The 27454-nt window shown below is 40.1% G+C and overlaps 1 protein-coding gene and 1 non-coding gene across 2 annotated transcripts; both read left to right on the plus strand.

The window, feature by feature from the left end:
- The first annotated feature begins 777 nt into the window (after positions 1 to 777).
- On the plus strand, positions 778 to 27368 carry MTMR9 (myotubularin related protein 9). The gene is made up of 10 exons (XM_045535595.1): positions 778 to 1067; positions 5755 to 5863; positions 10233 to 10358; positions 11459 to 11632; positions 13120 to 13337; positions 14652 to 14813; positions 16209 to 16350; positions 17128 to 17348; positions 20154 to 20305; positions 22515 to 27368. Exons 1-10 carry the CDS (start codon positions 886 to 888, stop codon positions 22676 to 22678), a joined length of 1650 nt encoding a protein of 549 aa, XP_045391551.1. The 5' UTR covers positions 778 to 885; the 3' UTR covers positions 22679 to 27368.
- On the plus strand, positions 17425 to 17526 carry LOC123626763. Its single transcript, XR_006731000.1, has one exon. It is a non-coding gene; the product is annotated as a small nucleolar RNA U13 (small nucleolar RNA).
- Positions 27369 to 27454: the final 86 nt, after the last annotated feature.

Here is a 27454-nt window from a genome sequence, read left to right on the forward strand (position 1 = left end):
TTTTATGGTTGTCCTCCTTTGTTCAAGGTCACACCTCGTGGCGCGGCGCTCTTGAGAGTCCGAGGCGGGGCCCTGGGTCCATCCATTACCCCTGGCAGCTTCTCCGGGGTCACACTCACAGCTTCCATCCCACGCATGGCCACCTCTTCATGGCGAATGCGTACAAGTCGTCACCATTTAGGGCACTCCACGCGCTGAAGAGCCGTTGGAGGGGATACCACTCAAGTGGAGGGAGGCAAGACAGGGTCCTCTCGTCGTCCCGTCTTCCCGGGCCTTTTTGATGAGGAATATTTGGAGGGGGTGCGGGGTGCGGCGGGAGGGCTGGAGGACTAAGAAAGGCGTTGTCCTGGTAGGAACACAAATCTTCGGGTCCGGCTGTGTCTCCGGAGGCATTTCCAACGGACCTAGGCGCGGACCAATTTCCGGGCCTGACTCTCGCGTCTTCCGAGTTCCGAGCTCCGCCGCTTCCGCCCGCAGTAGCTCCAGGCCGCCCGGCGAGCAGCCACTTCCGCCAGGAGTCGCTAGCGGCTGGGGCTTGGAAGCCGGCCCTCCGGCAGCCTCGTCCCCCTGCCCGCAGCCCGCCCACGCGCGATCGGGTGCCCGGGTGACAGCGGCGTTCTCTGCGGCCGCGGCCTGGGCCTGGGAGACCGGGCGGTGCGGGAGAGACGCCGGGGCTGCCCCAGCCCCCGCCCGGGACTTCCCGCGGCCGGTGTCGGGGGCCGCAGGCCTCGCCGCGCCCACCCTGGCCCGGGGCCCAGCCGCCCCGCCCGGCCCCGCCCCGCCCCCCGGCCGGCCCGGCGCGGGGTCACTCTCCGCCCTGCGGCGGCGTAACCGCCCCGCTCCTCCGGCGCTCGGCGGCCCCCTGGCCCCGGCCGCTGGGGGGACATGGAGTTCGCGGAGCTGATCAAGACCCCGCGAGTGGACAATGTGGTGCTGCACCGGCCTTTCTACCCGGCCGTCGAGGGGACCTTGTGTCTGACCGGCCACCACTTGATCCTGTCCTCCCGGCAGGACAACACGGAGGAGCTGTGGCTCCTCCATTCAAACATAGACGCCATCGACAAGCGGTGAGTGCCCATCCCACCGGGGTCCTGCGGCGGGGTCCCGAGGACACGCTTCCTAGTGTCGCAGCTAGCCGGCAAAATGAGCCGTGTCTGGCCTGGGCTCAGGTTTGGAGTTTTAGGAAGCAGAAAGCCGTGCAGATGGGATGCCTGGGTTCTGTGCAGTCTGGTCGGAGTGCTCAGCGTTATCACGTGGTTCCCGTCCTGATGATCATTTTGGTGCATACCACCATTTGGGTGGATTTTCAACATTTTCTTTTTAAATTTCTTCTTCTTGCCCCATCATATTCATTGAATCGCAACTGATTGCACCGTTCACGAAGTTGTGATTAGATATGATTTAGGTGAAGTTTTTATTTACCACTTTGAGGAAAACTCAAAGAGCTCATTATGTGGTTCGGAGTGTCTACATGCCACGAACCCACGTTTTCTTCCTCAAAAATGTTCAGTTTGTCATATTTCTGCTTATTTCTTACCTTCTGGGTCATCAGTTTAATACTTCCCCCCATTGAGGAAGATTATAATGTCTTCTATTTATCTCTCTCTCTCTCTCTTTTTTTTTTTTTTTTTAAGACAGAGTCTTGCCTTGTTGCCTGGGCTGGAGTGCAGTGGCGCCGTCTTAGCTCAAACTCCTGGGCTCAAGGGATCCTCAGCCTCAGAGCTGGGACCACAGGTGTGCGCCACCACGCCTGGTTAATTTTTAAATTTTTTGTAGAGGCAAGGTCTGGCTATGTTGTGCAGGCTGGTCTGGAACTCCTGGTCTCAAGCAATCCTCTTGCCTCAGCCTCCCAAAGTGCTGGGATTACAGGCCTGAGCCACCGAGCCCAGCCCTGCTCGGGCCCTCACCTCATCTTTACTCACTTCTGCTTTTGGAAAGAACAGGGTTGGCTTTTAAGGAAAGCTATAATTAACCCTTTTTTTTTTTTTGTACTCCAGACTTTTTTTCTTCCCAAGGCAGTGTCTCAAAGTAAAAAAGTTACACTTTCATCTACAGTCAGAATTCCTATCTCCTCAATGGCCCTGTGTACCCTAACCAGGAGAAGGCGAATTGATTATCCAATTAATGCTAAACTATGGATGAATGACAGCAATGTTTTATGTTGCCTCCCGGGAGAATTTGGATATTCAGAAAATTCCTAGAGAGGATATGCCTTAAATTAAAATAATTTCTAATGGTAGAATTTCGAGCAGTTTGGGTGAAGCAGTGGTAGATTTATTTATTTATTTTTCAAGCAGAGGGCTCTTATTAGACCCTTCAAATCACCTTTTGCTGTGTAAAGTTTTCAGTGGCCTCTGATGGCCTGCACGAGATATAAAGTCTAAACCTGTCAGTCCGTGTTCTGGCTCCAACCTACTTTCTTCACTTTGTTGCCGTTCCTTTTCCTGAACCCTTCTTGCGTTTCCTTTCATGAACCCTTTTTATTAGCCAGTCCCCACTATTTATTGCTCGTATACGTCCCGAGTTCTCTCATCTTTGTATTTTACTGACTTCTTCTTTCTACTAGAATGCCTTGCTTCTCCCAAGTTTGTTAAACATTTATTGAGTGCCTTTATGTTCCAGACATTTTGTGAGGCATTAAAGAGACACCAAGATGAATAAAATGTATTCACAGTTCTCGTCTTTCGGGAGTTCATAGGCTGTTGTCTCACTGTTACCCCTCTGTCCATATTCACTTGAGCCAGTTTAGCCGCCACCTTCATGGATTCTTACGTCAGTCCTGTAACTGGAAGTAATTCCTCTCACCTTGAAATTCTGCAGCTCTTTAGTTATACCTTTTTCATAAGCATATGTTCAAATTTGCATTTTAACAGGTACATATATATTAGCTCTTTGAAGCCAGGACTCACATCTGATTCAGTTTATCTCCTTTGAAATGCCTATAGACACATCGTAAACAAAAGGATTGACCACTTGGTCAGTGTAGAATCCAAATTAGTAGTCTGTATGTGACCATCAACTCTCTTTTCTTTCTTATTTACCTCTTTTTATGGCTACTTTTCACTCATTCATTTCCTCATATTTACCTAGCATTTACTAGGTGCTGGGCTTTGTAGGGCATAAAGAAGGCATGTAAGACATGGACCTTTTAATTTATTACGGGAGAAATGACAAACTGCACACACACTTAATGTTTCCTGGGAGGCAGCATGGTGCAGCGGAAAGGGCACAAGTGAAGTGGTCAGATGGCTTAGTTGTTGCTTTTAAGACATATTTACTTCCACCTGTGTTATATGTGCCGAGCACCATCTGGGCTCTGTGAGAGCCGTGGTGACGAAGGTTGCTCAGGAACTAGCAGGGGAGATGGACAATCAAATGAATCAACAAATAAGTATACATATGACAGTGTGAGGTGGTAAGTGCCAGGAACGAAAATGAAGGAAGAGGAGATGGATAGTGCTGGGAGGATTTCAGAGAAGACAGTGACATTTGAATAGGTAAGTGACACCTGAATGAAGGGAGGAAGAACATTCCAGCCAGAGGAACAGTGAATGCAAAGACTCTGAGACAGCAATGTGCTTGGCATGGGCAGGGAAGACAGGCCAGCGTGGCTGGAGTGCAGTGAGCAGAGGGAGGGCCTGGGCCAGACAGACTGGGGTTGGGGGGCTTGGTAGGCTATGCTGCTTGTCTTGGGAGCCCTTGGAGCGTTGAAAGCAAGGAAGTAGCAGCTGATAGAGTTTTTAGAAGATGATTCTGGCTGCTAGCAGGAAGTGGATCGCAGAGGGGCAAGAGTGGAAGCAGCAGTCCAGTCCAGGAGACTGTGGAGTAGTTCAGATAAAAGCTGGTGGTGACTTAGCGGGAAGCAGTAGCATGGTCACAAGCAGTCCGATCTGGGATGTATTTTGAAGATTGAGCTGCCGTGCCGTGCTGATGAATTGTGGATGGGGTGAGCGAGAAAGTCATTAAGGATGACTTTAGTTCTGCCTCTTATTAGATAGGTGCCCTTGGGCAAGCTTCTTAACCTCTCTGGACCTCAGTTCTGCCACATAAGAGGAAGAGAATTTCGTATCGAGCAGTAACTTATATTTGAATAATGCTTTGCAAGTCTAGAGAACACTCTCATATACATTGCTTACATCATTTTATTTGATCCTTTTAGCACACAGTGTTGTCCACAAGTTTGTTTTTTGTTTTTTTTTTTTTTTTAAGAGAGAGGGTCTCACTTTGCATAGCTCGCTGCAGCCTCAAACTCCTGGACTCAGGCGATGCTCCCGACTCAGCCTCCCAGAAGCTGAGATTACAGGTCCGTGCCACTGTGCCTGGCACAAGTTTTATAATTATACCTATATATTTTTTTATGGATCTCAGATGCAGAAAGTTAATCCTACTTAGTTGATGACTCATCATTTTCACAATTGATTCATTAAAAGGTTTCTTCTTTTTTTTATCTTATTCTTCATCCTAATTTTCACTCCCATTTCCCACCTCATCCACAATCCCTAGAGGCAACCGTGTTAAGTGTTGCTATAAAATAAATAGCACTGCTGTGTGTGGGTGTGGGTGTGTGCGCGATGCGTCTGTGAATTTCATTTACCTGATTGGGATTATGTCGTAGATCTTGTTCTATTCTATTTCTTAGCATTTTGACTCAATACTCTGTTTCAAGATCTCTTCATATTGCTGTATGTACATTCATTTCACTGCTAAAACATTTTACTTATCAGACTTTTTTAGATAACCCCCAACTCCCTGCTATCACAAGCAACTCTGATAAACATACTCTTTTGTGTCCCATTATAGGCTCGTGTAGGAGTTTCTCTGAGACTGTGCTTGGGACAGGATTGAGCTAATTGCACAAACTAATTGCTTTCCTAAGTGACTATTCCAGATTGCTTTCCCACCATGGTGTAGGAGAGTCCTAATGCTCTAGATTCTTACCAACATTTGGTATTATTGTCTTTCTAATTTTTGCCAGTCTGAAGATTGTGAAATGGTATCTCTTTGTTTTGCTCTATGGAGAAAAACAAAGTTGAGTTCTTATCGCACTTAAAACAAAGGTAGGATCCAAAGGAATTAAAGACCTAAAAATGAAGGTTAAAACTATCAAATTCTGATGGAAGAAAATTAGGTCAAATTGGTGGTTAGTGTTGTTCCAATCTTCAGTATTTCCTGACTTCTTGTTCTATCAATTATTGAGAGAAGAGTATTGAAACCTGACTATAATTGTGGAATGACTCCTTTTTAGTTCTATCAGTTTTTGCTTTATGCTTTATTTTGAAACTATTATTAAGTGCACATACATTTAGGATTGTTATGTCTTATTGATGAATTGACTCTTTTGGCATTAGGAAAAGCTTTTATGCCTGGTAATAATATTCCTCATTACCTACTTTGATAGTAATATAGCTAGCACTGACTGGTGTTAGTGTGATGTGTATTTTCTATCAAAATGATAGAATATGTTAAATACTTTTTTTATATTCTTTGAAGTAAGGCCCCAAATAATCTCCATTAAAAGAATGAGACGAATGTGAATTACTTTTTGTATCTGAAATTTAAAAAAATACATATATTATAAATAATTTACGGCACACATTTTGATGATGCAGACTTGTCTCCTAATTAGACTAATTAGGGAGACGAAAGTTGAATACAAGATAGTGATTACAGCTACATTCTCTTTTCAAAGACATAATCATATATTTAAAGTTCAGAATATATGTGTTCCTAAGCATGATTTGTAATTTCTTGCAGATTCGTGGGATCACTGGGTACCATCATCATAAAATGTAAAGATTTTCGAATTATACAGTTGGATATTCCTGGAATGGAGGAATGTTTGAATATAGCCAGTTCCATTGAGGTAAGTATTTTGGAGGCAAAATCTGACGGGTTATATTGTGACTCAGTGCAGCTCTGATGTTTCTTCATTAGATATTTGGTCATGTTCTCTGACTCAGACACTGAAAACTGATAGGAAAAGCCTTACTCTGATTCACTGCTATATGAGTGTAGTGCAATGTTGTTGACTTAGAGCAGCATTTACTGTTACTCATTTATGTGAGTAACCCCAATTCCATGAGTTGCTTGGAATTCCATAGAATTTCATTCTAATGGCTTTATGGAATTTCCATTGTTTTATTAAACCAGTAAAACAGATGCAGATACAATTGGTTTTGATCATGTTATGATGGGCAGGTATTGACTGGGGGGAAGCTCTCATTGATTTGACCTTTCCCACCTGCCCACTGAGGGCTTCCTCAGAGACATTGAAAACCACTGGTGAGAGCTAATTGAGCACAGTGTTTGCTTTTCTACCAGATTAGCAGCTAGAATTGGAATTGTTTTTCTTGAATATTCTAGTATATCTTTTGTAATGCAATCCTAGAAATTTGAGAAGAAATATTAATATTAATAATATATTACAATGTAATTATTGACTCCTTTTGTAATAGCACAGTTTGATTCTTGATTTTACTATTTGGTCACTTGTGAGCACTGGTAAAATACTTGACGTCTCTGACAATTAGCTTCCTACTTTTTATAAAATGAGGATAATGTTACCTGCCTTTTAGGGCTATCGTAAGAATTATATTAGTTGATGTATGTAGATGCTTAGTATAATACTTGGCAAATAGCAGCTACCATGTGAGGGTCTTCTGTCATTTAGTACACTTTTATGGTGAGGCATTTTTTTAAATTGTGGTTAGGAAGCCACATAACTTAAAATTTACAATCTATGGCTAGGCTTGATGGCTCATGCCTATAATCCTACCACTTTGGAAGGCTGAGGTGGGAGGATCGCTTGAGACCAGGAGTTTAAGACCGGCCTAGGAAACATAGTGAGACCCTGTCTCTACAAAACATTAAAAAATTAGCCAGCCACGGTGGAGCCCAGGAGTTCAAGGCTTCAGGGAGCTATGATTGTGCCATCGCACTCCAGCCTGGGTGACAGAGCGAGACCCTATTCAAAAAAAATTTAGGCTATAACCATTTCTAAGTGTACAGTTTAATAGTATATAATAAGTGTATTCACATTGTTGTGCAACAGAGCTCCAGGACTTTTTTATCTTGCAAAACCAAAACTCTGTACCCATTAACCAACACCTCGCCATTTCTATCTCCCCCAGTCCACGATAACCACCATTCTACTTTCTGTTTTGCTGAATTGACTACTTTAGATATCTTATATAAGAGGATCATAGTATTTGTCTTCTTGTGACTGGCTTATTTCACTTAGCATAGTATCTTCATGGCTCATCAATGTTGTAAATCATGACAATTTCCTTCCTTTTTAAGGCTGAATAATATTCCATTGTGTATATATGGTGGGACTTTTTAAGTTATTTCTTTTCTAAATCAGCTATCACCAATGGTTTTAGTCTTTTGCTTGTTTTTAGTAAATCTGAATTTCCATATATCAGCTTGCATAAGACAGGAAGTATTTGCTTTAAATTTATATAAACAATATTAACTATCGGTTCAGATTACAAATAATAGAAAACTTTACTTGAATAATTTAAAATTTAAATTGAGGAGTTCATACTATTTTCTTTCTATTTTGGTATGCACTTAATTTTAAATTGCCTTATTTTAAATCACTGTCACCAAATTATGTCAATTAACCTTATGTTTACAGCATTTTTTAAATATAGAGACACATTGATTTTTTTTTTGTCTGATTAATCTGGGCTTTGTGTCCACAAAGAAAAAGCTATTGGCTTAGCCATTTAAAAGGAGTAGAAAGTCTTAAATTTCTGTAACTAGGATTTCATTTGATTTTTAAATAGGGATAGAGAAATAGAGGAATAACTGTTGCGGTACTGAATAATGGCATGTAACATGTTTATTCTGCCTTTGCTGCATTTTACTTAAGGAAATGAGAAGGTGAACTGAACTGTTTGTCTTACACATCCATTATTGGGAATTATTGAGTTATGTTGACTTGGCCTGATTTTTTAACTTTAGTGAGAAAGCGTGTGGTTTCTGTCTAGATTGATAAATTACAATAATATCCCGTCATTTGGCAGAGGCTACTGGCCCACTTCAGTTGAGCATGTGCTTTTTTGTTTGTTTTTCAGTTATGAGGTTGGATTTTCACTGACTAGTCCACATTTTTCTTCTTATGCCTTTGTGACCAGTCATCTATAAGGTGGTTTACAGCACGGTGAATACACATAGTGAACCTGGCCTCTAGACTTTTCCTGGGACACAGTCCCTCCCTCCATCCCTTACCCTCCCCTGAATACATCTTGACATGTTTTAGGAGTAATAAGTGAACTTCTCACTTAGCGTAGTTGAGCTGTTCTTTGGGTTTGTTTGTTTGTTTTGTTTTGTTTTGTTTTGTTTTTATAGAGACAGGGTCTCACTATTTTGCCCACGCTGGTCTCAAACTCCTGGCCTCAAGGAATCTTCTTGCCTCAGCCTCCCAAGGTGCTAGGGTTATAGGCATGAGCCACGGTGCCTGGCCTGAACTGTTCTTTGTAATCAAGAATTCGTACACCCAAATACATTCTGCTGCCACTCTTAGAATCCCATTGGAAGAATAACTGGCAAGTGCTCAGTTTTCCAAATTGTAGCAAGAATTCTGATGAAGCTTTTTTCTGTGTAGTTTCAACTGCCTTTTGGAATTGAAATGTTTTCAGTTTTCTCAGCATTAATGTGTTTAAAGGAAAAGACCTATCTCTAGTGATAATTGCAAGTCAAAATATGAATGCCTATTGCCTGTCAGAGTGGCTGCTGACTTGCATTTAGAATAGTGGTGGCACTGACCAATGGCAGCGCTGACCTAGGTCGGACATCCATATCTGACTGTTCTGCTTCTGTTTGGTGTGATTGGCAGCCAAAGACTATATAGAAGTGGAAAAAAGATATTAATGTATGTATGTAGAAGTGGATAATGGATTATATAGCCATGCTACTCCATATTTTCTGTTTTATGAGCTGGTGGGGGGAAGGCTTCATGATGTATAGTCAGATAGAAAAATAACTTTGGGTGGAGATGTTTTTGTTAAACTGCTGAAGTGTGTGTCCAGTCTATTACTGAATAAGTCATGGGCCCGTGCTTTTGCGAGCCTGATCCTTCTGTGACCCGATCCCCTGTGGTAACTTCATTCTGAGGGTCCATTCGGTTTGGTTCTGAGACCGTCACCTCCCAGTAGCGTGCTGTTGTTTCACCTCCTCACCTACAGGTGAGTCTCCATAATTACTGCAGTGTGAATTATGCTGATTGATTTGGTGCCCGTCTTGTCCAGCCACGGAAATACTCTTTTCCGTAAGTCCCTGCCAGAGGGATGAACCTGCCCGGTGACGGAGCGTGTTGTGTCTGTTGCTCCCGTCTAGTCGGGCGTCCCTGCCATTCTGTTACCCAGAATTCACGCGCTCCAAGAAACATGGCTCATTTTGGGACAGTAGAGTTATTGTCCCAACTTCAGAGTGGGTTAGTGTAGCAGAAAGATAGGATGACACCTGACCAGTGGAACATCACTCTAGGAAGGGAGGAACTGAACACTGATGGGGTTTCTACATGTATGGAGCATATAAACAGAGAAAGTTATTTTAGATTTTATTTTGTGCCTGGCACTGTTCTAAGCCTGTTGCATACATTGTATCTCCTAATGCTCCAGCAACCCTATGAAGGCGGTTCCGCCATTGCCCCGTCTCAGAGTTGAGGGAATCGAGGCATGGAATGGTTACGTTACTTAACTGCTGATGCACAGCTAGGATGTGGAGTTTGAGTCCAGCAGTCTGACTCTTGGCCACTAACCTATGTCAGTCTTTTTTATTGAGACCTTGATTTAAAATAATTTACATATGTTTATACAGCTAATAACTGGATTTTGAGCCACGACCTTACTGACTAACCAAAAACTAGATGTTCTCTGATCCCCAGCAATACTTGGACCTTTTCATTAAGCTTTATTAAATTGTGTCAAGGAGAGTTATTTCATTTTTCTTCCAAAATTGGTGTGTACATCTTTTTGTTCTTTTCTCATTCAGTCAACACTTGTTAAGTGTATGTTTTGTGTCGGTGCCTTGTTAGATGCTGGAAGCCTGGAAATTAGCTTCAGTAAGACTACAATTGTATGGAGTGACAAACGCAATGTTAGAGAACTATGTTGGGTACCCATCATTATTAGGCCATATTTGCTTAATAACCAATTGTGAGTTAGAATGTGTTTCAAACTGTGGTATGTTCCTTTTTCCCTCCTGTCTTTTCTTTCTGCCCCTAGGCATTGTCTACCCTGGACTCCATCACTCTGATGTATCCTTTCTTCTACCGGCCCATGTTCGAAGTGGTAGAGGACGGCTGGCACTCGTTCCTTCCTGAGCAGGAGTTCGAGCTCTATTCCTCAGCTGTGAGTTACCTTTTGAGAACTATGGATAATGAGAAATAACCCCATCACCTTATTGTACGTGTGAAAGTGATCACTTCCTTTTGAAGGACTGAAAGGTGAAGCTGACTCATCCATGCTTAAAAGAAGTGTATACACTCATACGTTGCTTAATGGCAAAGCTGCATTCTGAGAAATGTGTCATTTCTCTTAAAATATGGTACCCATAACATTTAGTGTAGCTTGGAACTATTAATATTACTAATACTTAAAGGTAGCCTAAAGTTGCATTAGCTTTTTTGAGACTAAAGTTACTAATGAAATAAAGTAAATTTCCTTCATCTTTTCACATTAAGAGATCCTACCTATGTTTACTTTTACTTAGATTCAATGGTTTTTTCTACTAGGCGTTTCCTTTTGGGTTTAGGTTAATTGTTTAAGCAATTTGTATATTTGCATAGAGAGCCCTGCACATTTGGAAACTTGCAATGTGACAGAATGGCATTGCAGATCGGTGGAGAGTCACATCATTCTCTAGAGTAGCAGGAAATCAGTAAATAATATGCAGTAGTGGAAACTCAAGAAATACCAGTGTAATGTTGTTGTTTAATGAAATTAAACACCATTTTAAAAGGTGGAAAATGGTTGCCTTTGGGAGAAGGGCATTGGGATGGGTCAGCAGAAAGTAGGCAACCACTTTTTTGGTAATAAGTCTTTTAGAAACTATCTTTTAAAATTGATAACAAATAACTTTAAAAAGTGAAAAAATTTGATATTGTATCTTATGAAAGCATTTTAAAAACAATACTCTTATAGTTCATCTAACGTACTTTTCAGCTTATCCTCCCTACTGTAAACTATGGCAGGTGTGTTTGGCCAACTCAGATTTGCAGGAACATGTTGAAATTTGATTTTTTTTTTTTTTTTTTACTTTAAAAAGCTTTTTGCAGTTTTCAGTTCTGATGTTTAAAATAAGTTGTCATTTGATAATTTTATATTGTATACTTTTATACAATGGCTTCTTCATCAGTGAAAGTTGATCTCTAAGGTCTTTTTAAATTTTTCAGGTTATTTTTTGACATTGAGCTACTTGCTTAGCTTTCAGATATTTTGTGTTTTTTCAGACCAGTGAGTGGAGGCTAAGCTATGTCAATAAGGAATTTGCTGTCTGTCCCTCATACCCACCAATCGTCATAGTCCCCAAATCCATTGATGATGAAGCTCTTCGGAAGGTAGCTACATTTCGACATGGGGGGCGCTTCCCGGTACTGAGCTATTATCATAAAAAAAACGGAATGGTAAGTGTCGAGTTCTGCTGCTTGATCTTTTCTTAGAAGTGTCAATTTTCTATGTACCTGTTCACTGTAGTGATTGGCCACATCTTTCCCACTAGGACTTCCTTCGTGTAAACTTCAGAGAATCAGGAAAGGGTATCTTCTGTGTTGAAGATAAGACTATGAATTCTTTCCACGATCCTTCCCAACCTTAGAAAAGCCCAGATAGATTTATTTTCAGGACACTGTGCAAAGGAAGCCAGTGTGTATATAATGCTTACAGCAGCGTTCTTAAGGTAGAAAAATGAGAAATTTCTCTGCCCAGAATAATGTGTGAAAGGTGAATTGAGCAGACATTTTTATTTTCAAAGGGAGAAGAGTGACAAATGTCATTTAGTCACAACTTTGGTAAACACAGGAGTCAAGATTGCACAGGCAAAGGCTCGCTGTGTATTCATTTCCTAAGTACTTTCTAAATCTCTTTCTCCCCTCTCATTTTGTCAGTCAATAAACTCTGCTTCTCATTTTGAAATCATTAATAAATTAGTGGATGAGTTATAGCTATCTTCCATTTTCCTTTTTTCCCCTGGTAACTTGTCAAATAATGGATATTTAGGATAGAAAGATGCTTAAAAATTTACTACTGTGGCATTAGGCTTGCTCAGTAGAATTGCTCTTCAGAAGGATTTGTTATAAAGCATTTTAACAACTGATATTAAATACAGTGTTGTATCTATTGGAATGGTAGGTGCTGTCTGAAAGGTAACCGTTGTCATCCTCTGGGTAACCTTTCTTGGTCATATTAAAGGTCAGGGTAGCTAAGATAATAGTATATCATGATGGTCTCTTGAAATAACTCTAAACCACTGACCAGGGAAGAGATTAGTATAATAGATACTGAGTTTTTAAAAAAAGATTTCAAAAGCAAATCTTTCAAAATGTGTGGTTGGTCAGGTAGTCTTTGGAGACAAATGGTTAAGTCTGGGATGCTGAAAAGGGTGGCAGAGACCATTGGAGAATAAATAATGGACAAGCACCTTTTGAAGTATTGAAAATGATTCCCCAAATGAGAAGAATAGTGTGTGACCTTTTAAATTTTGCCATTGGTGACTTGTCTATTTATAATTCTTGCTAAAACCTGCCGACCCTATGTGTGTGCGGTTGAAGTCTAGTTTTTTTGGCTCATAGGCCATTATTATCTTCATTACAGGGCCAGGACTGCTGGGCATTTGATTCCCAGACTAAATGAATTACAGTATTTGTTCTTAAAGAGGTGATATAATTTATCATGTGGAAGTATTTTGAGGTAGTAGGCAGAAAAATTGTGTAAAAGTATGACTTTTCTCTTTTACAGTCATTAACTGTTGTCACTGCATGCCGATATTTTCTTGTTTTCAGATCATATCCATCTCCAAAATGTCACACAGTTGTTTTTGAGATACCTTAATCTTCTGTTTTCAGAAGCTTTAAAAGCAACTGCTATTGAATTTTCCGCTGTATTATGCTTTTAGGTAATTATGCGAAGTGGCCAGCCACTCACTGGCACGAATGGGAGGAGGTGCAAGGAAGATGAGAAGCTCATAAATGCTACCCTCAGGGCAGGAAAGCGAGGCTACATCATTGACACCCGCTCTCTAAACGTGGCTCAGCAAGCTAGAGCCAAAGGAGGCGGCTTTGAACAAGAAGCTCATTATCCTCAGTGGAGGCGAATTCATAAGTCCATTGAGAGGTAAAAGATTCCAGAGATAGTAAGACTCTTTTCTGTTTTTTCCTCTTCTTTTTTTTTTTAATTTCAGAATATTAATGGATACAAACGTTTTGGTTACATAAATCGCTTTTGTACCATTTGAGTCAAAGTTTTAAGTGTGCCCATCACCCATTTACCCATCCCCTTGTCCCCCCTCCCACTTGATTGATTTCCAATGAATGTTATTTCCATATGTGCACACAGGTGCTGATCAATTAGTTCCAATTTAATGGTGAGTACATGTGGTGTTTGTTTTTCCATTCTTGTGATACTTCACTTAGTAGAAGAATGGTCTTCAGTTCCATCCAGGTTAATACAAGCGCTACTAGTTCACCATTTTTTTTTATAGCAGCACAATTCACAATTGCAAAGATGTGGAAATAAGCCAAGTGCCCATCAGTACATGAGCGGATTGATAAAGTGTATTTAGGACTCTTATTTGAAGCTATTTAGAGTGGGTAAGTCCTTAGCTGTCCCAAAAGTCAAAGTGCTCAAATGAACCTGCACATTAGTTTAGGGTCAGTTACTGGCTGGACATCTTATTGTGTCTTGGATTTTCAGGGTTTTTTAAGTCAGCTTTACCAAGGTTTAGTTGACAGAAGTTATGTATATTTATGATGTACAGTGTACTGTTTTGACATATGCATACATTGCGACATGATTAAATCAAGCTGATTAACATATCTGGTGACCATTTAAGATCTATGCTCTTAGCAATTTTTAAGCATACAATACATTGTTATTAACGGTAATCACCATCTTGTACAGTAGATCTCCAAAACATATTCCTCCTGTTTTCTCAACCTATACATTCTGTTGTTTATGCTTTAAGTGGGAGGTGTTTGAGTGCTTCTGGGTGGGTGGGAGGGAGCTGGAGCTAAACAACAGTGGGATCCAAGCTGGTTTGGGGTATCACCGCTGATGGTGCCGTGTGTCTAGTGTTAGATCAGTGGGAATAGGATTGTAGATGTAATCTACAAAACGCAGGGCTCTGGCCCTCTCTCCTCGTCAGATAATCCAGCTACGTGAACTGGGTTTAATCTTTTCAGATGAGGAACAGGTTAGCACCGTAGGCATTTTAAGTATCTTTGCAACAGTGTTCAAATGTTAGTTTTTTAAGCCTTAATCCTCAAGTTACTGTATGGTGGGGTAAATATTTTTATAGTATTAATATTTTGAACTACTTTTGCTCTTGGCTATATTAGAGGCTGAATTTTTGGTTTGGTTTCTTCCTTTATCATTCTACATCCTGTTTTCTTTTTTAACTTTTTACTTTGTTTTTCTTATTTTTCAAAGATACCACATTCTTCAGGAGAGCTTAATCAAACTCGTGGAAGCTTGTAACGAGCAAGCACATAACATGGACCGGTGGCTCAGTAAACTGGAGGCCTCTAATTGGCTGACTCACATCAAAGAGATTCTGACAACCGCCTGCCTGGCAGCCCAGTGCATCGACAGGTAGGGTGCATTTCCGTGTTCCTGAATGGCACACGCACCGCTGGCTAGACTTTGCTCTTATCCAGACAGGTGTTTACAGATCCTGTTAAAGTTTGTGCCTGTTTCATATCCCATGTTCAGATCATTTGTTAAATGTAAGATTGCCAACACCATTCAGTTACTGATGAGTTATGAGCCTAGAGTCTGGTGTTTAATAGATTATTAATGTTTGTTGAATGAACGTGAACCATGTACATATACACATCTTCTATGACACAGATTCTTTAATTACTAAAGCAACTATTTTTTTCTATAAAACCCTTAAATTATTATTTTACCAATTCTTTTTCTTAAGCTGTGAAAAAGAATGAAAACAAGTTCTTAAAATTTCTTCTCAGAGGACCAAATTTACCTCCTTACTTTTGAAGTATCAGTGAAAGGAAGCGTGTAATTTTGTTACACAGCAAAATGATCCTTTCTCATCTCTCAGACATTACAAACTACTTGATACGTGCCATCGTATCTGGGTCTCAAGTTGAGAAAGCCTAACGGTAGTGATGTGGAGTGTGTGAAGTGATTGTAGTTTATTCACTCAGTTAAAGGTTGCTAATCCTTGAGACTTGAGGCAGAAGACTTGGAACAGAGGCAGAGGATTGGTATAAATTGTTGCAGAAGCTTAGAATGCCCTTTTTAAGAAGGGGATTCCTACCGAAACAATAGGTAGGTAGAAGTATTGTCACCACATAGTTGGATGACTCTTTCTTTGAGACTTCAACTTGTTTTATTGATGCTTCCTTAGGGAAATATATAAGAAATTTTTTGTGGTTAGAGAGAAATTGATAATAGAATGGGTTGCTGAGATCCTGTGGTAAGTTAGTGATAGAACCAAGAGCAGGTCGAGTCCCTTGGGGTCAGGATGACCAGGTTGTCATTACTCTTTGCTTTAGGCCTTCGGAGAAACTCATTTGGCTAATAAAATATGAGAATTAAAGACCAAGGTTCTGTGGCAAGGAAACCACAGAGTATTAACAGCACTGAGGATTTTGTTTCTTTTTAACCTGAGTTTACCAGGTTGGAAAAAAGTTTAATCAACTATTAAAGCAGAAAAGGTTGGTGCCTTCTGTGACAAGGTCTCCTTTTAGGTTTCGTAAAGTGAGTGAAATTTTAGCTAAAAAGTTCTGTGAGGTTTGTTACAACTTAAAGGGATTCTTACCATGTGAAATCTGGGACTCATGACAGTCTTATTTTTTCCCAAGGGAAGTTCTCATCTGTCACGTGCCTTAGTTAGACTCTGAATTCTGCTGGTCAGAGCAGAATGCATAAGACCGAAATATGTAATCAATAAATGTTTGCTGTTGACAGACTGCTTTGACCGTGTCGGGAGTATCCCATTTGTACTCTGCATTTTCCTATCAGGGAAGGAGCATCAATACTGATTCACGGGACGGAAGGAATTGATTCCACACTTCAGGTGACCTCCCTGGCCCAGATCATCTTGGAACCAAGAAGCAGGACCATCCGAGGATTTGAGGCCCTGATAGAAAGGGAGTGGCTACAGGTGAGAAAGCTACTTGGCATGTAGAGAAACTGCTAGTAATTGGTACTGTGATCCTGGTTGGTGGTAGCTGACATAATGTGTGAAATTTTGATTGATTAAAATTTTTAAATTGTGTGTTTAATTTTTTGCAGGGCAATTAATCTATCTTACCCTTGTTTCTGGATCTTTCTTTGCCTGTATTGTTCACTTGGCACCTCATTCACTTAACAGATTCTTGTTGGCTGTACTTTGATACATGCAGGGAAATGCAAGGAAGCTTAGTCTTGGTAAGAGACAAAGGCATCAGCATTGGGGCTGTAGCCACAGGGCCGTGTCCTTTAGCACTTTGTGCCTGTTGCTCATCTTGTCCCCTCCTACCCCTCCCCTAACCAGGTGAGATCCTCCTCTTTCTTTAAGATACAGCTAAGTGTCACTGTTTTCTTGAAATCTTTGGGACCTTAACTTCTTTCACAGATAAGATTGATCCATTTTCTTCATGCCCTGTTTCCTGAACTAGACCCCAAAAAAGGTGACTTCTTTGAGGTCAGGGAACGATGGCCTGTTCGTCTGTTTATCCCTAGAACACAACACAGTGCTCTCAAGTAATGTCGGATGCCTACTGAAATAAAGGTTTCGTAGCAGATTGAAATCCTCCAACTCAGACATTGATTTACGAATGTGCGTTCACTGTGTAACTTAGTAAATAATTGTGATTGGAAATGAATGCTTTGATGTTAACAGAACGTGCTATAAGGTGATCTCACTAGGATGTGACCGTCACTTCCGTCCTTTCCTCAGGCTGGCCACCCGTTCCAGCAGCGCTGCGCGCAGTCGGCCTACTGCAACAGCAAGCAGAAGTGGGAGGCGCCTGTGTTCCTGCTCTTCTTGGACTGTGTGTGGCAGATACTTCGTCAGTTCCCGTGTTCTTTTGAATTTAATGAGCATTTCCTCATCATGCTCTTTGAGCACGCTTACGCCTCCCAGTTTGGAACGTTTCTGGGCAACAATGAAAGTGAAAGGTGAGTGCACTGCCCCCTGGGGACATTTCATGTTTAGTTGTTTTGGTCACTTTGTAAGAGAGACCGGGCTTTGAGGATCCTTTGTAGTTCATAGGCGTGATGAGGGCGTTTTCGCGCTCATGCGTGAGACGAGCCTCCCTCCAACCTTGGTATGCACCAGCACGGGTCCTGTCTGACGCGGAAAAGAGAGTCAAATATAGAACCAGGATTTGGTTCTGCATTAGAGTTATTGATAAGAAGGAAGAGGTTACAGGTAAGTATAAATTAAATTACATAAAGTATATTCTTACTCTGAGCCAGTCACGTGCTAGGTGAGAGCGTGTCCCAGACTTTGTTCTGTTAGGTTAAAATGCACCCGTACACAGATTTAAAAGCTTTGAGTAAATGGGTGGCTGTAGTTCATAGTGTTTTACATCTGGAGGAAGCCCTTCTTTATACTTCAGCTTTACCCTCCATCTCATTTCATAGGTTTAAGAAATATCCTGAGAAGTTAAACTACCTGTCCCAGGACACACAGCCAGTGGGTCACCAAAAGTATGGCCTAGATGCGGGTCTCCCTGCTCCTGCTCTAGACTTTGTCTGTTACACTTAGAATCTGTCCTCAGGCCCAGGGTGACAGTCCCACTTCACAGCCCAGACACTGTCAAGTGTATAGGTTTATTTAGAAGACTCACAGCAGGGGGATCTGTAAAGGTGCTTACCGGGTCATCTTCCAGGCTGCTTCTGGGGGGAAGGCAGGGTTTGCCTCACTGTTGGTAGCCAGCATTATTTAGTTGAATAGTAAATTTTTTTAAAAATTTAATTACTTAATTATTAACTTTTTTGAGACAGGGTCTCCCTCTGTCACCCGGGCTGGAGTGCAATGGCGTGATGGTAGCTCACTGCAGCCCTGAACTCCTGGGCTCAAGTGATCTTCCTGCTTCAGCCTCCTGAGTAGCTGGGACTACAGCTGCACCCGCTAAGTGGTGTTACACCTGTTAACTGCACGCAGAACTATGTTTCAATCTCTGTTAAAATTTATTTTTTTCTAAACTGTGCCAGTCTGCTTTCCTTCTGTTTATTGTAAGAATGGAAAACTCACAATGGAAATGCACACACTGTGGGTGGAGAAAGAGTTCTCGCACAAGGATTAGGATAGAAAGTTTATTTTACTTTTTCCAGATGGAAAAAGAGCAAGGGAAGAAGTGGAAGAGGGAGAGAGTGCTGGGCATAGAAAAGCAGTTACTCGGGCGTTTTATTGAGGGGCTGTAAAAGGTGGGTGAAGACTTATGGCTGTAGCCAAATTAACAGGGCACTGTGACCTGCTGCATCTGCTGCTTTTCTTAGTACAGGCTGAGGGGCTGCCTTTGCTTTGGAGACAGGCTATGGCTGGTGACTGTGATCTTGTCAGTGATTCTGCTCCTGAGATACAGTTTTGGGCAGGAACTGGGGCCTGACGCCTGCACCCCTCACCCCCCACCCCACTGTCTGCTGTCCCTTCAGGACTCTTCAAGGCTGTAAAAAGCAAGTTCTAAAAAGCAATTTTTAGTCTTTAGATCTAGCAAATGTAAAAGAGAAAAATTTACATTTTTCTGTCTGTTCAGCTCTTTTCAGATGTGAAAACAGAGCCTTGGTGGGTGCTTGTTAGCGAGGGAGGGAAAGCGCCTGTGATTGACCTTAGCCCTCACTGAGAAACTACGAGTGACATAATTTTTCTGTTATTGATATTTTTTTTTTTCACTAGCAAGGCAATTTATTCCATGATAAAGAGTGTTACAGAGGTTCGGGATTATTATGAAGACTTCGTTGTGTGTGGAATGTAGATTATATATGTATTTATATCAAGATTCATATTTATTTTTAATCTTTGACAATCTGTCTATATTTTATGTACATGTAATATACTTTTCCTAAAAGCTAAATCTAAAAAATTTTAAGTTTTGAGATTAGCCTCAACTTCCATTTTAAATATGGTATGTATAACTTTTGTGTCTAACAAAAAAGTTAGGAACTTTTTTTTTTTTACTTAGTGATTTTAAATTAAAATACAATTCCACATACAACAAAAGACTTTTGTGTATAGTAACATTCTCTGGATTAAGGTTTGACACAAAACCTGACATGACCAACTTCTTGTTTTATCCTTCTTGTTAGCTTAGTGAAAGCCTATAAAACAGTCTTTGTTTTGTCGTTGTTGAGAGTTACAATGCTGATTGAATTTTCTGACAAATAGTTTTATTTTACAACAATTTGTTTCTCTACTAAAAATCATGAGCAGGCGTGGTGGCTCACGCCTGTAATCCTAGCACTTTGGGAAGCCAGGGTAGGAGCACGGCTTGAGGCCAGGACTTCAAGACCAGCCTGAACAACATAGTGAGACCTTGTCTCTACAGAAAATAGAAAAAATTAGCTGGGAATATTGATCTGCACCTGTAGTCCTGCTTGGAGAGTTGGGGGAGGAGGATTTTGAGGCTAGGAGTTTGAGACCAGCCTGAGCAACATAGTGAGACATCATCTCTATAAAAAATAGAAAAAATTAGCCAGGTGTGCTGGTGTGCACCTATAGTCTCAGCTCCTCAGGGGCTGGGGCAGGAGGATCGCTTGAGCTGAGAAGTTTGAGGTTGCCGTGAGCTATGATGATGCCACGGCACTCCGGCCTGTGCCACAGAGCGAGGCCCTGTCTCGGAAAAAAAAAAAAAAAAAAAAAAAGAGCCTTAGGTTCTCTCTGCTGTCATATAAAGAGAAGAAATTGTCCTATTAAAAGGATCATTTAATAGTGGTTGTTATATATTAATAGCTTTCATGGTCATTTTCTTTGTTGATCAGATGTAAGTTGAAGCTGCAGCAGAAAACCATGTCTCTCTGGTCCTGGGTCAATCGGCCCAGTGAGCTGAGTAAATTCTCCAATCCTCTGTTTGAAGCCAACAACCTCGTCATCTGGCCGTCAGTTGCTCCGCAGAGTCTTCAGCTGTGGGAAGGTAAAGCATGAGTCCTTTGCAAACTTTCTAGCGATCAGGTGGGCTGCGTCGGCTGCCTGTGAGTCCGTGCTGCTGTTAGTAGTTGAAGACAGTGAGCTAGACGTGCCCCTCAGACCGTGTGTGATTGCCACTGTTTCTCCATGTGGTTATGGTTCTGTCTTTACACTCAGTTACCTAGTCATACTTTTTTGTTTCAGTCCCCATTGGAGAAATGAACAGTGATTATTCAATACAAACTGCTGTGTTATTTTTCCTAGGTAAGAAACACATTACTTTTTGCATAAAAGAGTTGGTAGGTAGTTGGGATATGAATAAATTACAAGCTCCTCCCAGAGGGTTTCTATCTGTTTCGTTTATTAAGAACAGTGTTCTTGTTACATTCTGTGAAAGGTTCCATGGCTGGTCATTGCAGTAAATGGACACAAAATACCACCAGTGCAGTAATGCAGGTATCTCATTGTTCAGATGCAACAATGATCCATACTTGATTTTCAAACCTATTCTAAAGTAGGTATTTTACATACACTAAGTTTTCGGACTACTGAAGCCTATCCCCTTAAGTAGCTTGTTTTAAAAAACAAAATCTATCTAAAATTTGTTTATTAAACAAAGATTCTAAAATACCATTTCATTTCTTTTTAGTCATTTTGAAGTTATTAAGCCCATATTTCTTCATGTTTGTATTAAGCAGCATAAAGCATACACGCAAGAATAGTAGCTATTTGGTAAGTTAAACAGAATTGCCATACATGTCAGTTGTCACACCATTTTCTAATACGTTGTGCCCTCAGAGGCGGCGCATGTATAGAAAGCTATTTGCCCTTCGTGTAGACGGGTCTCAGATCGCTTTGCTTTCTGGGTTTGAGAACAAGTCAGTGTCTGTCTCCTCTGGATGTCAGCTGTCACATCATGTTCCTCCTGGCATTTCTACCGTTAGCCGTTTCCCTCCATTTCAGATTGTACTTCTGAGGTTAACAGCCATCCTTCTTGTTTTAGACTTCTGGGACAATTTACCTAAAAGCCACTGTCACGTTCAATCACCGAAATGAGAAACCAGCCATTTGGGAGAAAAGCCAGATTGGGAACTGGATGGCCCGAAGGATGATTTAATTAGTTTGTGCCAAACCCCACTGGGAGTTTAGGGGTTAGCTGGTGAAAGGAAACCTTGTTGTTGTAAGGATGGATTCCTGTGACTCCAGGGTTTCAGTGTGTGGTTAGCACCTCTGCAGCCTAAAGCTGGGAGAAATGCTATATTAAGTAAATCCTAGGTTGGTGTGTGCATCGAATGAGACTACTCTCTTGCCTTAAAGTGGTTCTCTGCTGTTTACATTCACTTCATAGCTAACCGTTAATATTAAGTAATTCCTGTATTGAAGAATAATATGCTCATGTAATAGAAAAATCAACACGGGTCAATCAATTTTTAAGGTTATGGTTCTATTTTCTCTTTCTGATAGGAAGTAGTATTTGGGCACATATAGAAGGACTTCTTAGGGCCCATGCAGGTTGGTTTATAGAATGTGTTTTCACGAATCATAAAATCTTTGTGAACTTGCAGCCACTGATGTGTGGCAACCTAGAAGGTTTTTGTACCTTATTTAAATACCTTTAAAGCATTATTTTGGCATGATGTAGTTAACACAGGTCTTTGTAGAGGAGAATATCTCTTTTTAGTCCATAATGAAAGGATAATTATTGGAAGACTGCCTCTCAAGTAACAAGGAGAGAGACAGCATGTGCGCGTGCATGTGCTGAAGTTCAGGCTTTTAGATAACAATTTATATGGTTCTGCTTTTACTGTAATGCTCACTTCTCTAGTAAAAGTGGTTTCACATGCAGGAGATCTTACAGGCCTAAATAAAATTCTGTAATTATAAAAACAAATGATTTGTATTGCAAAACTGAAAAGTTTATGGCATTGTAAATTAACAGCTTGTTTTTGTGAATATATCACAGAATGGTATTTTGATCTATTTGATCATTTTGTGAAGAATAATGATCATGTACAGATAAGTAGTAATTCTTGGACACAATTGCATTCTTTTCAGTATCTCAAAATTCCTATATATTTTAGAACAGAATAAAGCACAGATGTGAGCTGTGAAAAAAAGCATGTATAATCCATGAAATGATATATTATCCAGAAATATAATGTTAAGCCATTGTATATATCTTTTTTCCTTCTGCTTCCCATTCCTGGATTCAATAGGTATTTTCCTACGTTGGAACAGAACCTCGAAGTATTTGGATGAAGCCTATGAAGAAATGGTTAACATCATTGAGTATAACAAAGAATTACAAGCAAAAGTCAATATCCTTAGGAGGCAGTTGGCAGAACTGGAAACAGAGGATGGGATGCAGGAGAGTCCCTGAAAGGTGTCCCCACACCCTCCGTAAGGACCTTCCTGGACCTACATCCGCCTGTCTCCCCGTGCACACTTCAGTTCACTTTTACACAGTAGCCTTGAACTTGAGGCTGCAGACGTGGGTCCCTCTGTGTAATGGGTTTCTCAGTACTGTAAGGATGAAAACTACCATCATGACTCGCGTTTCATGTGGCCTGTTAGGCCCCTTCACTTGGGAGCAGGAAGGAGGTGCTAGTCATTTTATTTTTTGTGAAATAGATGACCTATTTAATGCCATTTGTGTTATACTCCGTTTCCTCCGAAGCTTTTGTCCACTTTGCAGACAGTGCTGTAGACCAGCCAAGGATACAGTTAGTCTCTTTAGGGAATATTTGGTGGTTTAAAAAAATAGTTAGTTTTAAACACTCCGAGTATAGAAATGTTTTTCAAAACTGAAGTGATTGATAAACAAAGCATTTTGTGTTTAACATGCCATGTCCAAGATCTGTGCCACATAAAGCAGCCATTCTCTTTAAAATAGTTTTGGACTAGCAAAGCTGAACTCATTCTCATTCTGGTTCGTCAAGAAAGGAAAATCTGAATACTTATTCAAGGTAAATTATTTCTACAAGGGCAACAGGCATAGTTGTTATTTACAGTAAGAAGAGTTAAATTTATTTTAACAGTAGACACTGAAAATATGTGCAATATAGAGTTAAAGTAGGAATTTGTGACTGATAGAGAATTGTTACTGTTATATTGGTTTTTCAAGTTTTGACCATACTTATAAAATGTGTATAAAATACTGGATATAAAATCAAAATCAAACCATCACTTAGAATAGAGTTAATGTGTTATAATTAAGCCACAAATACGGTTTTCGTAAACCAGAGATGCACTGCCCTTGTCTAAAGTTCTTATTGCACTGGTTTATATATACATGAGTGTGTGTATTTTATTGTTTTTTTATTTGTAAGTATTCTAAGGGTTTATTAATGCTAAGGTTAAAATTTTCATGTTGTCCTGAGCCTTTTGCAGATTTATTTTAACTCTGCTGGTTTGTCCATATGCGTCAGGCAAATAGGGCCGGGGGGGAGGAGTTCTCGAATACGATGCAGCTCTGTGTTTTAAACATCAGAAACAGATCTGAAATGTTTCTGTGTTACAGAAATAGTGATGGCTGTATTCGTGTTCTGCTAGTTTGTTCACGCCTGCAACACTAAATGTTTGTGGTTCAGTACTTCCCACGTTCATTTCTGTTTTGTGGTACTGCTCATTTTAACAAATACCATCAATTCTAGTTTTCCTTTAAAAGGATAGTTGACAAGTAATCTTTAATACCATTCCCACACCATCTGTATATAACTATTTCAGAGCAGAACACACCACTCTGAACCCTGCTTTAGAGCTCTGTATTGAGCTAAAAATACAATTTTTAAAAAATCAACGGCCACATCCAGAAGGCTCAGAAAGTAGCTGAGTACTTTCTGTCTCCAGTTGCCCAAGCTTCATCCTTTTTCTGCTTCCTGAGACTTGTAGCAAAAGGCTAGACAACAATCAACAGTCCAAACTCTTGGTAAATTCGCCTGCCACCTTCTGTAAGCCCAGTTTTATTCTTACTTTCTTAGTTATAAATCTGGGATATGAAAGTTGTATGACAAGGAGCATAAGAAGTGTTCTGATATCTCTGTGTCGTGGAAACGTCTCTTTCAGTTTTATGAAAGAGGAGACAGCCTGGCTTTTTTATGGCCCCTCAACAGTGCTTGCTGTGTCTGTTTAAGAAACCTTTTTGTTTTTTTCCTATTTTTGTCTCAAGACTACAAATGAAAAGGAACCTTTTTCTTCTCAACTAATTGACCCATCAGGAAAACCATCTAGAGATTTTTCTTTAGACGTGATCCCCACTGCTTATGTTGCCCTGCCGTAGGGCTGCCGTGGGTGGAAGCTTCTTGGTCGTGGAGGAATTTGCCCCATCAGTTTATACCTGTCTTCCTGATGGACATTTGATGTTGGAGCCAGAGGACAATAATAGCATGCTTTAGCGTTTTTCCTCTTTTTCTTCTTTACTTCAATTTCTTTTTCTCCTCTTATTGAGACAGCAATCTTCACTGTTTTGGCAAGTTTGCATTTTAGTATTAGTTCATAATTAGGGATTGTCCAAACCTCAGATCTCTTTACAGGTTGTAAAAATAAACGTTGGTATCAATAAACTTTCAAAAGCGTCATTTAGTAATGCAAATATTTGGGTTTTCCTGAAGTCAAGAACTCTATCAGAAATAAGTATGTCATCAATATAATTTGAAGAGGGTTTTTAGTAACACTACTAAGCTACCCTTCCTTGGATGGGAAGAATAAATAAAATGGATGCACTCATGATAAGATAATTATTGAACATTAAGTTTGGAAAGTTGCCTTTGATAAAGGTGGCATTAAGAACGTGAATGAAGGGGATGAAGGCAGGACTGGGGAGTTGCCCTGTAAGAGCCAGAAACAATCAAGTGAGAGATAATTCGATGCGTGGATATTAGTCATCGTCTCTAATTTATGGTGAAGGCTGGTTTTTATTTGGGGGATGCATGTAGTAGGCCCCACAACAAATATTTTTAAAATACAAAGGATCACTACAATTCTCTATCAGCAATACAAGAATCCTTAAATTTAAATTAATAATTTTTTAAAAAGCAGAAGAACAAAAAAACCTGAAACTTTTTGGTGGCAGGATTTTCCAGTAACTCTTTGTTTGGCCAAAACTTTTTATTTTGATTTTATTGAATGGGAAGAAAACAAGCAGAAATAGTAGAATCCAGTAGGTTTCAAACAAGCTATAAATGTATTTTATTTCTAAGAAAACTTGGGCCATCAAAGCAAGATTTTAAAGTGATTTTTTAGAAAACTTGGGAAGACAATAACAGACATAAATTTCAAATCCCATGTGGGGGGATTTTAAAACCTTAATTTTGAGGCCTGATTTACAGGTGGAATCTTAATGTTTTTCATTTAAACGATGAAATTTAATGGGATTTTAGTCTTTGATTCAGTTAGTATTTGGTTTATGTTAGGTGAAGAATCAGTATCAGGGAAAAGATTTGACCAGTAGCTTAGTCTCTTGAAGTGAAAAATAGGAGTAACATTTTGCTGTATTTTGAAGACTCTGGTTAGTGACATAACTCTTGTAGTTATCTGGTTTCAGGAATAGCTGTTTTGTCAGTCTTCGGTCCGTCATCCGGTTCACTTATTGTCAGACCTTTACACCTCAGATCAAGGTTTGGTATTTGCCCATTTCCAGATTTAATGAATGAAAACTGCATGAGGGTATTGTAAGCACTCTTTATTAGAAAGGTATTTTCTGGACAAAAAAAAAAAAAAAGAGGGGGGGCAGTATTTAGAATAGTTGATCCCTTGTTCTGGAAGCTTTGAAATTTAACAGAATGAAGTCATGCAGTGTGTCCGGTGCAGGTTTATGCTATACGTCGAGACAGCATAGGTTTGTGACATCTTCCCCTTTACCATGGGCAGACCTGGTTCCCCCCCACAGGTGGTGTCATAAGTTATCACCAGATAGTATTCTTATGTTTTTCATCATCTTAAAAATCATTAAAAGTCTGATTTCTCCATTTATATTTATTCTCAGATGATACGAAATGCTAAATTTCCTATAGTATCAGTTTCTAATTTTTATTTTCTTGAATAAAATTATTTTCACCTCCACTTGGTCTTTATAATCCACCATTCACAGCATCTTTTTCCTTTAAACCAGAAGAGACCCTCAAAAATTCTAGGAGTGGGTTTTAAAATGCCTAAAGTTGTCTAAATTTCCCTTTTAAGAAACCTAACGTCGTATCTTTGAACGACACTGTGGAACAGTAGTTTGTGCTCAATTTAGTGGAGGATCATGGCGCTTACTGTAAACACTACATTGTCCTGAAAAGTAATTCCTGGGAAGAGCTTACTGACTTTCAGAGCCATGTGTTTAACCGTCTGCAAGTCTAAGGATTCACTGTGTTTGTGATTTGTAATAAAATTGAGTTGTACAACACTGCCTGTGTCTATCTGACCAAGACAGAATGCACTTCAATTCTTCACTTTTAGAATGCACATATCTTTGGAGAGGTGAATTACTCTACACAGTACACCCTAAGTCCCATTGTTTAGAATCCTTATAGATCGATTACCATCTACACTAAGAATGTTGTACTTGCACAATTTAGTTTATTAAAAAAAGAATATGTATTTCAATAGCCAGGTATTTTGATTGTACTCTTGATATATTTGAATGTGACTCTTGGATTTAAGTGCACTATTATTCATATCTTAATAAAATTGCACTATGTGGCGGATGTGTCTATAATGTATGCTTTGCTAAAACCTCAGAGTGCTGTAAGGTATAGGTTTCTATATTGTGAACCTGTCTATATATACATATATGGTCTTAGGGGAAAATTCTGAACTTTTGTAAGTCTATGTAACCTTTTAATATTATTTGTAATGTTCACTAAGTGATAAGTTCACTTGTGTTCTACAATTGGAATCATTCAGGTTGAGTGGGCTGGTTTGCCAAGCTTGGTTTACTAAATCAAGAAACAGTTTCATCAAACGTGGTACTGTTATTAGTGTGTAGTATTTGTGTGTAGTGTTCTCCCTCTGCCTGGGGGGCTGTTGCACAGATGCTAGTGTAAAATTCCTACAGTGGTAATAAAATTTGAATATATTCAAGTGCTGATAAATCTGTAGGCTGATTTTAATTTTGTTCAAATATTTGTGAAGGTTTTGACAACATTTAAATTAAAACTGCTATATATTTTTG

This window comes from Lemur catta, chromosome 22 (assembly GCF_020740605.2).
Source record: "Lemur catta isolate mLemCat1 chromosome 22, mLemCat1.pri, whole genome shotgun sequence".
In the NCBI taxonomy this organism is placed as follows: domain Eukaryota; kingdom Metazoa; phylum Chordata; class Mammalia; order Primates; family Lemuridae; genus Lemur; species Lemur catta.

Coding starts and splice junctions, on each gene's coding strand:
- MTMR9 (XM_045535595.1), top strand. CDS start 886: ATGGAGTTCGCGGAGCTGATCAAGACCCCGCGAGTGGACAATGTGGTG. Junction 10,359..11,458: donor TCGAGCTCTATTCCTCAGCT/GTGAGTTACCTT, acceptor GTGTTTTTTCAG/ACCAGTGAGTGGAGGCTAAG. Junction 17,349..20,153: donor GGCAACAATGAAAGTGAAAG/GTGAGTGCACTG, acceptor TTTGTTGATCAG/ATGTAAGTTGAAGCTGCAGC.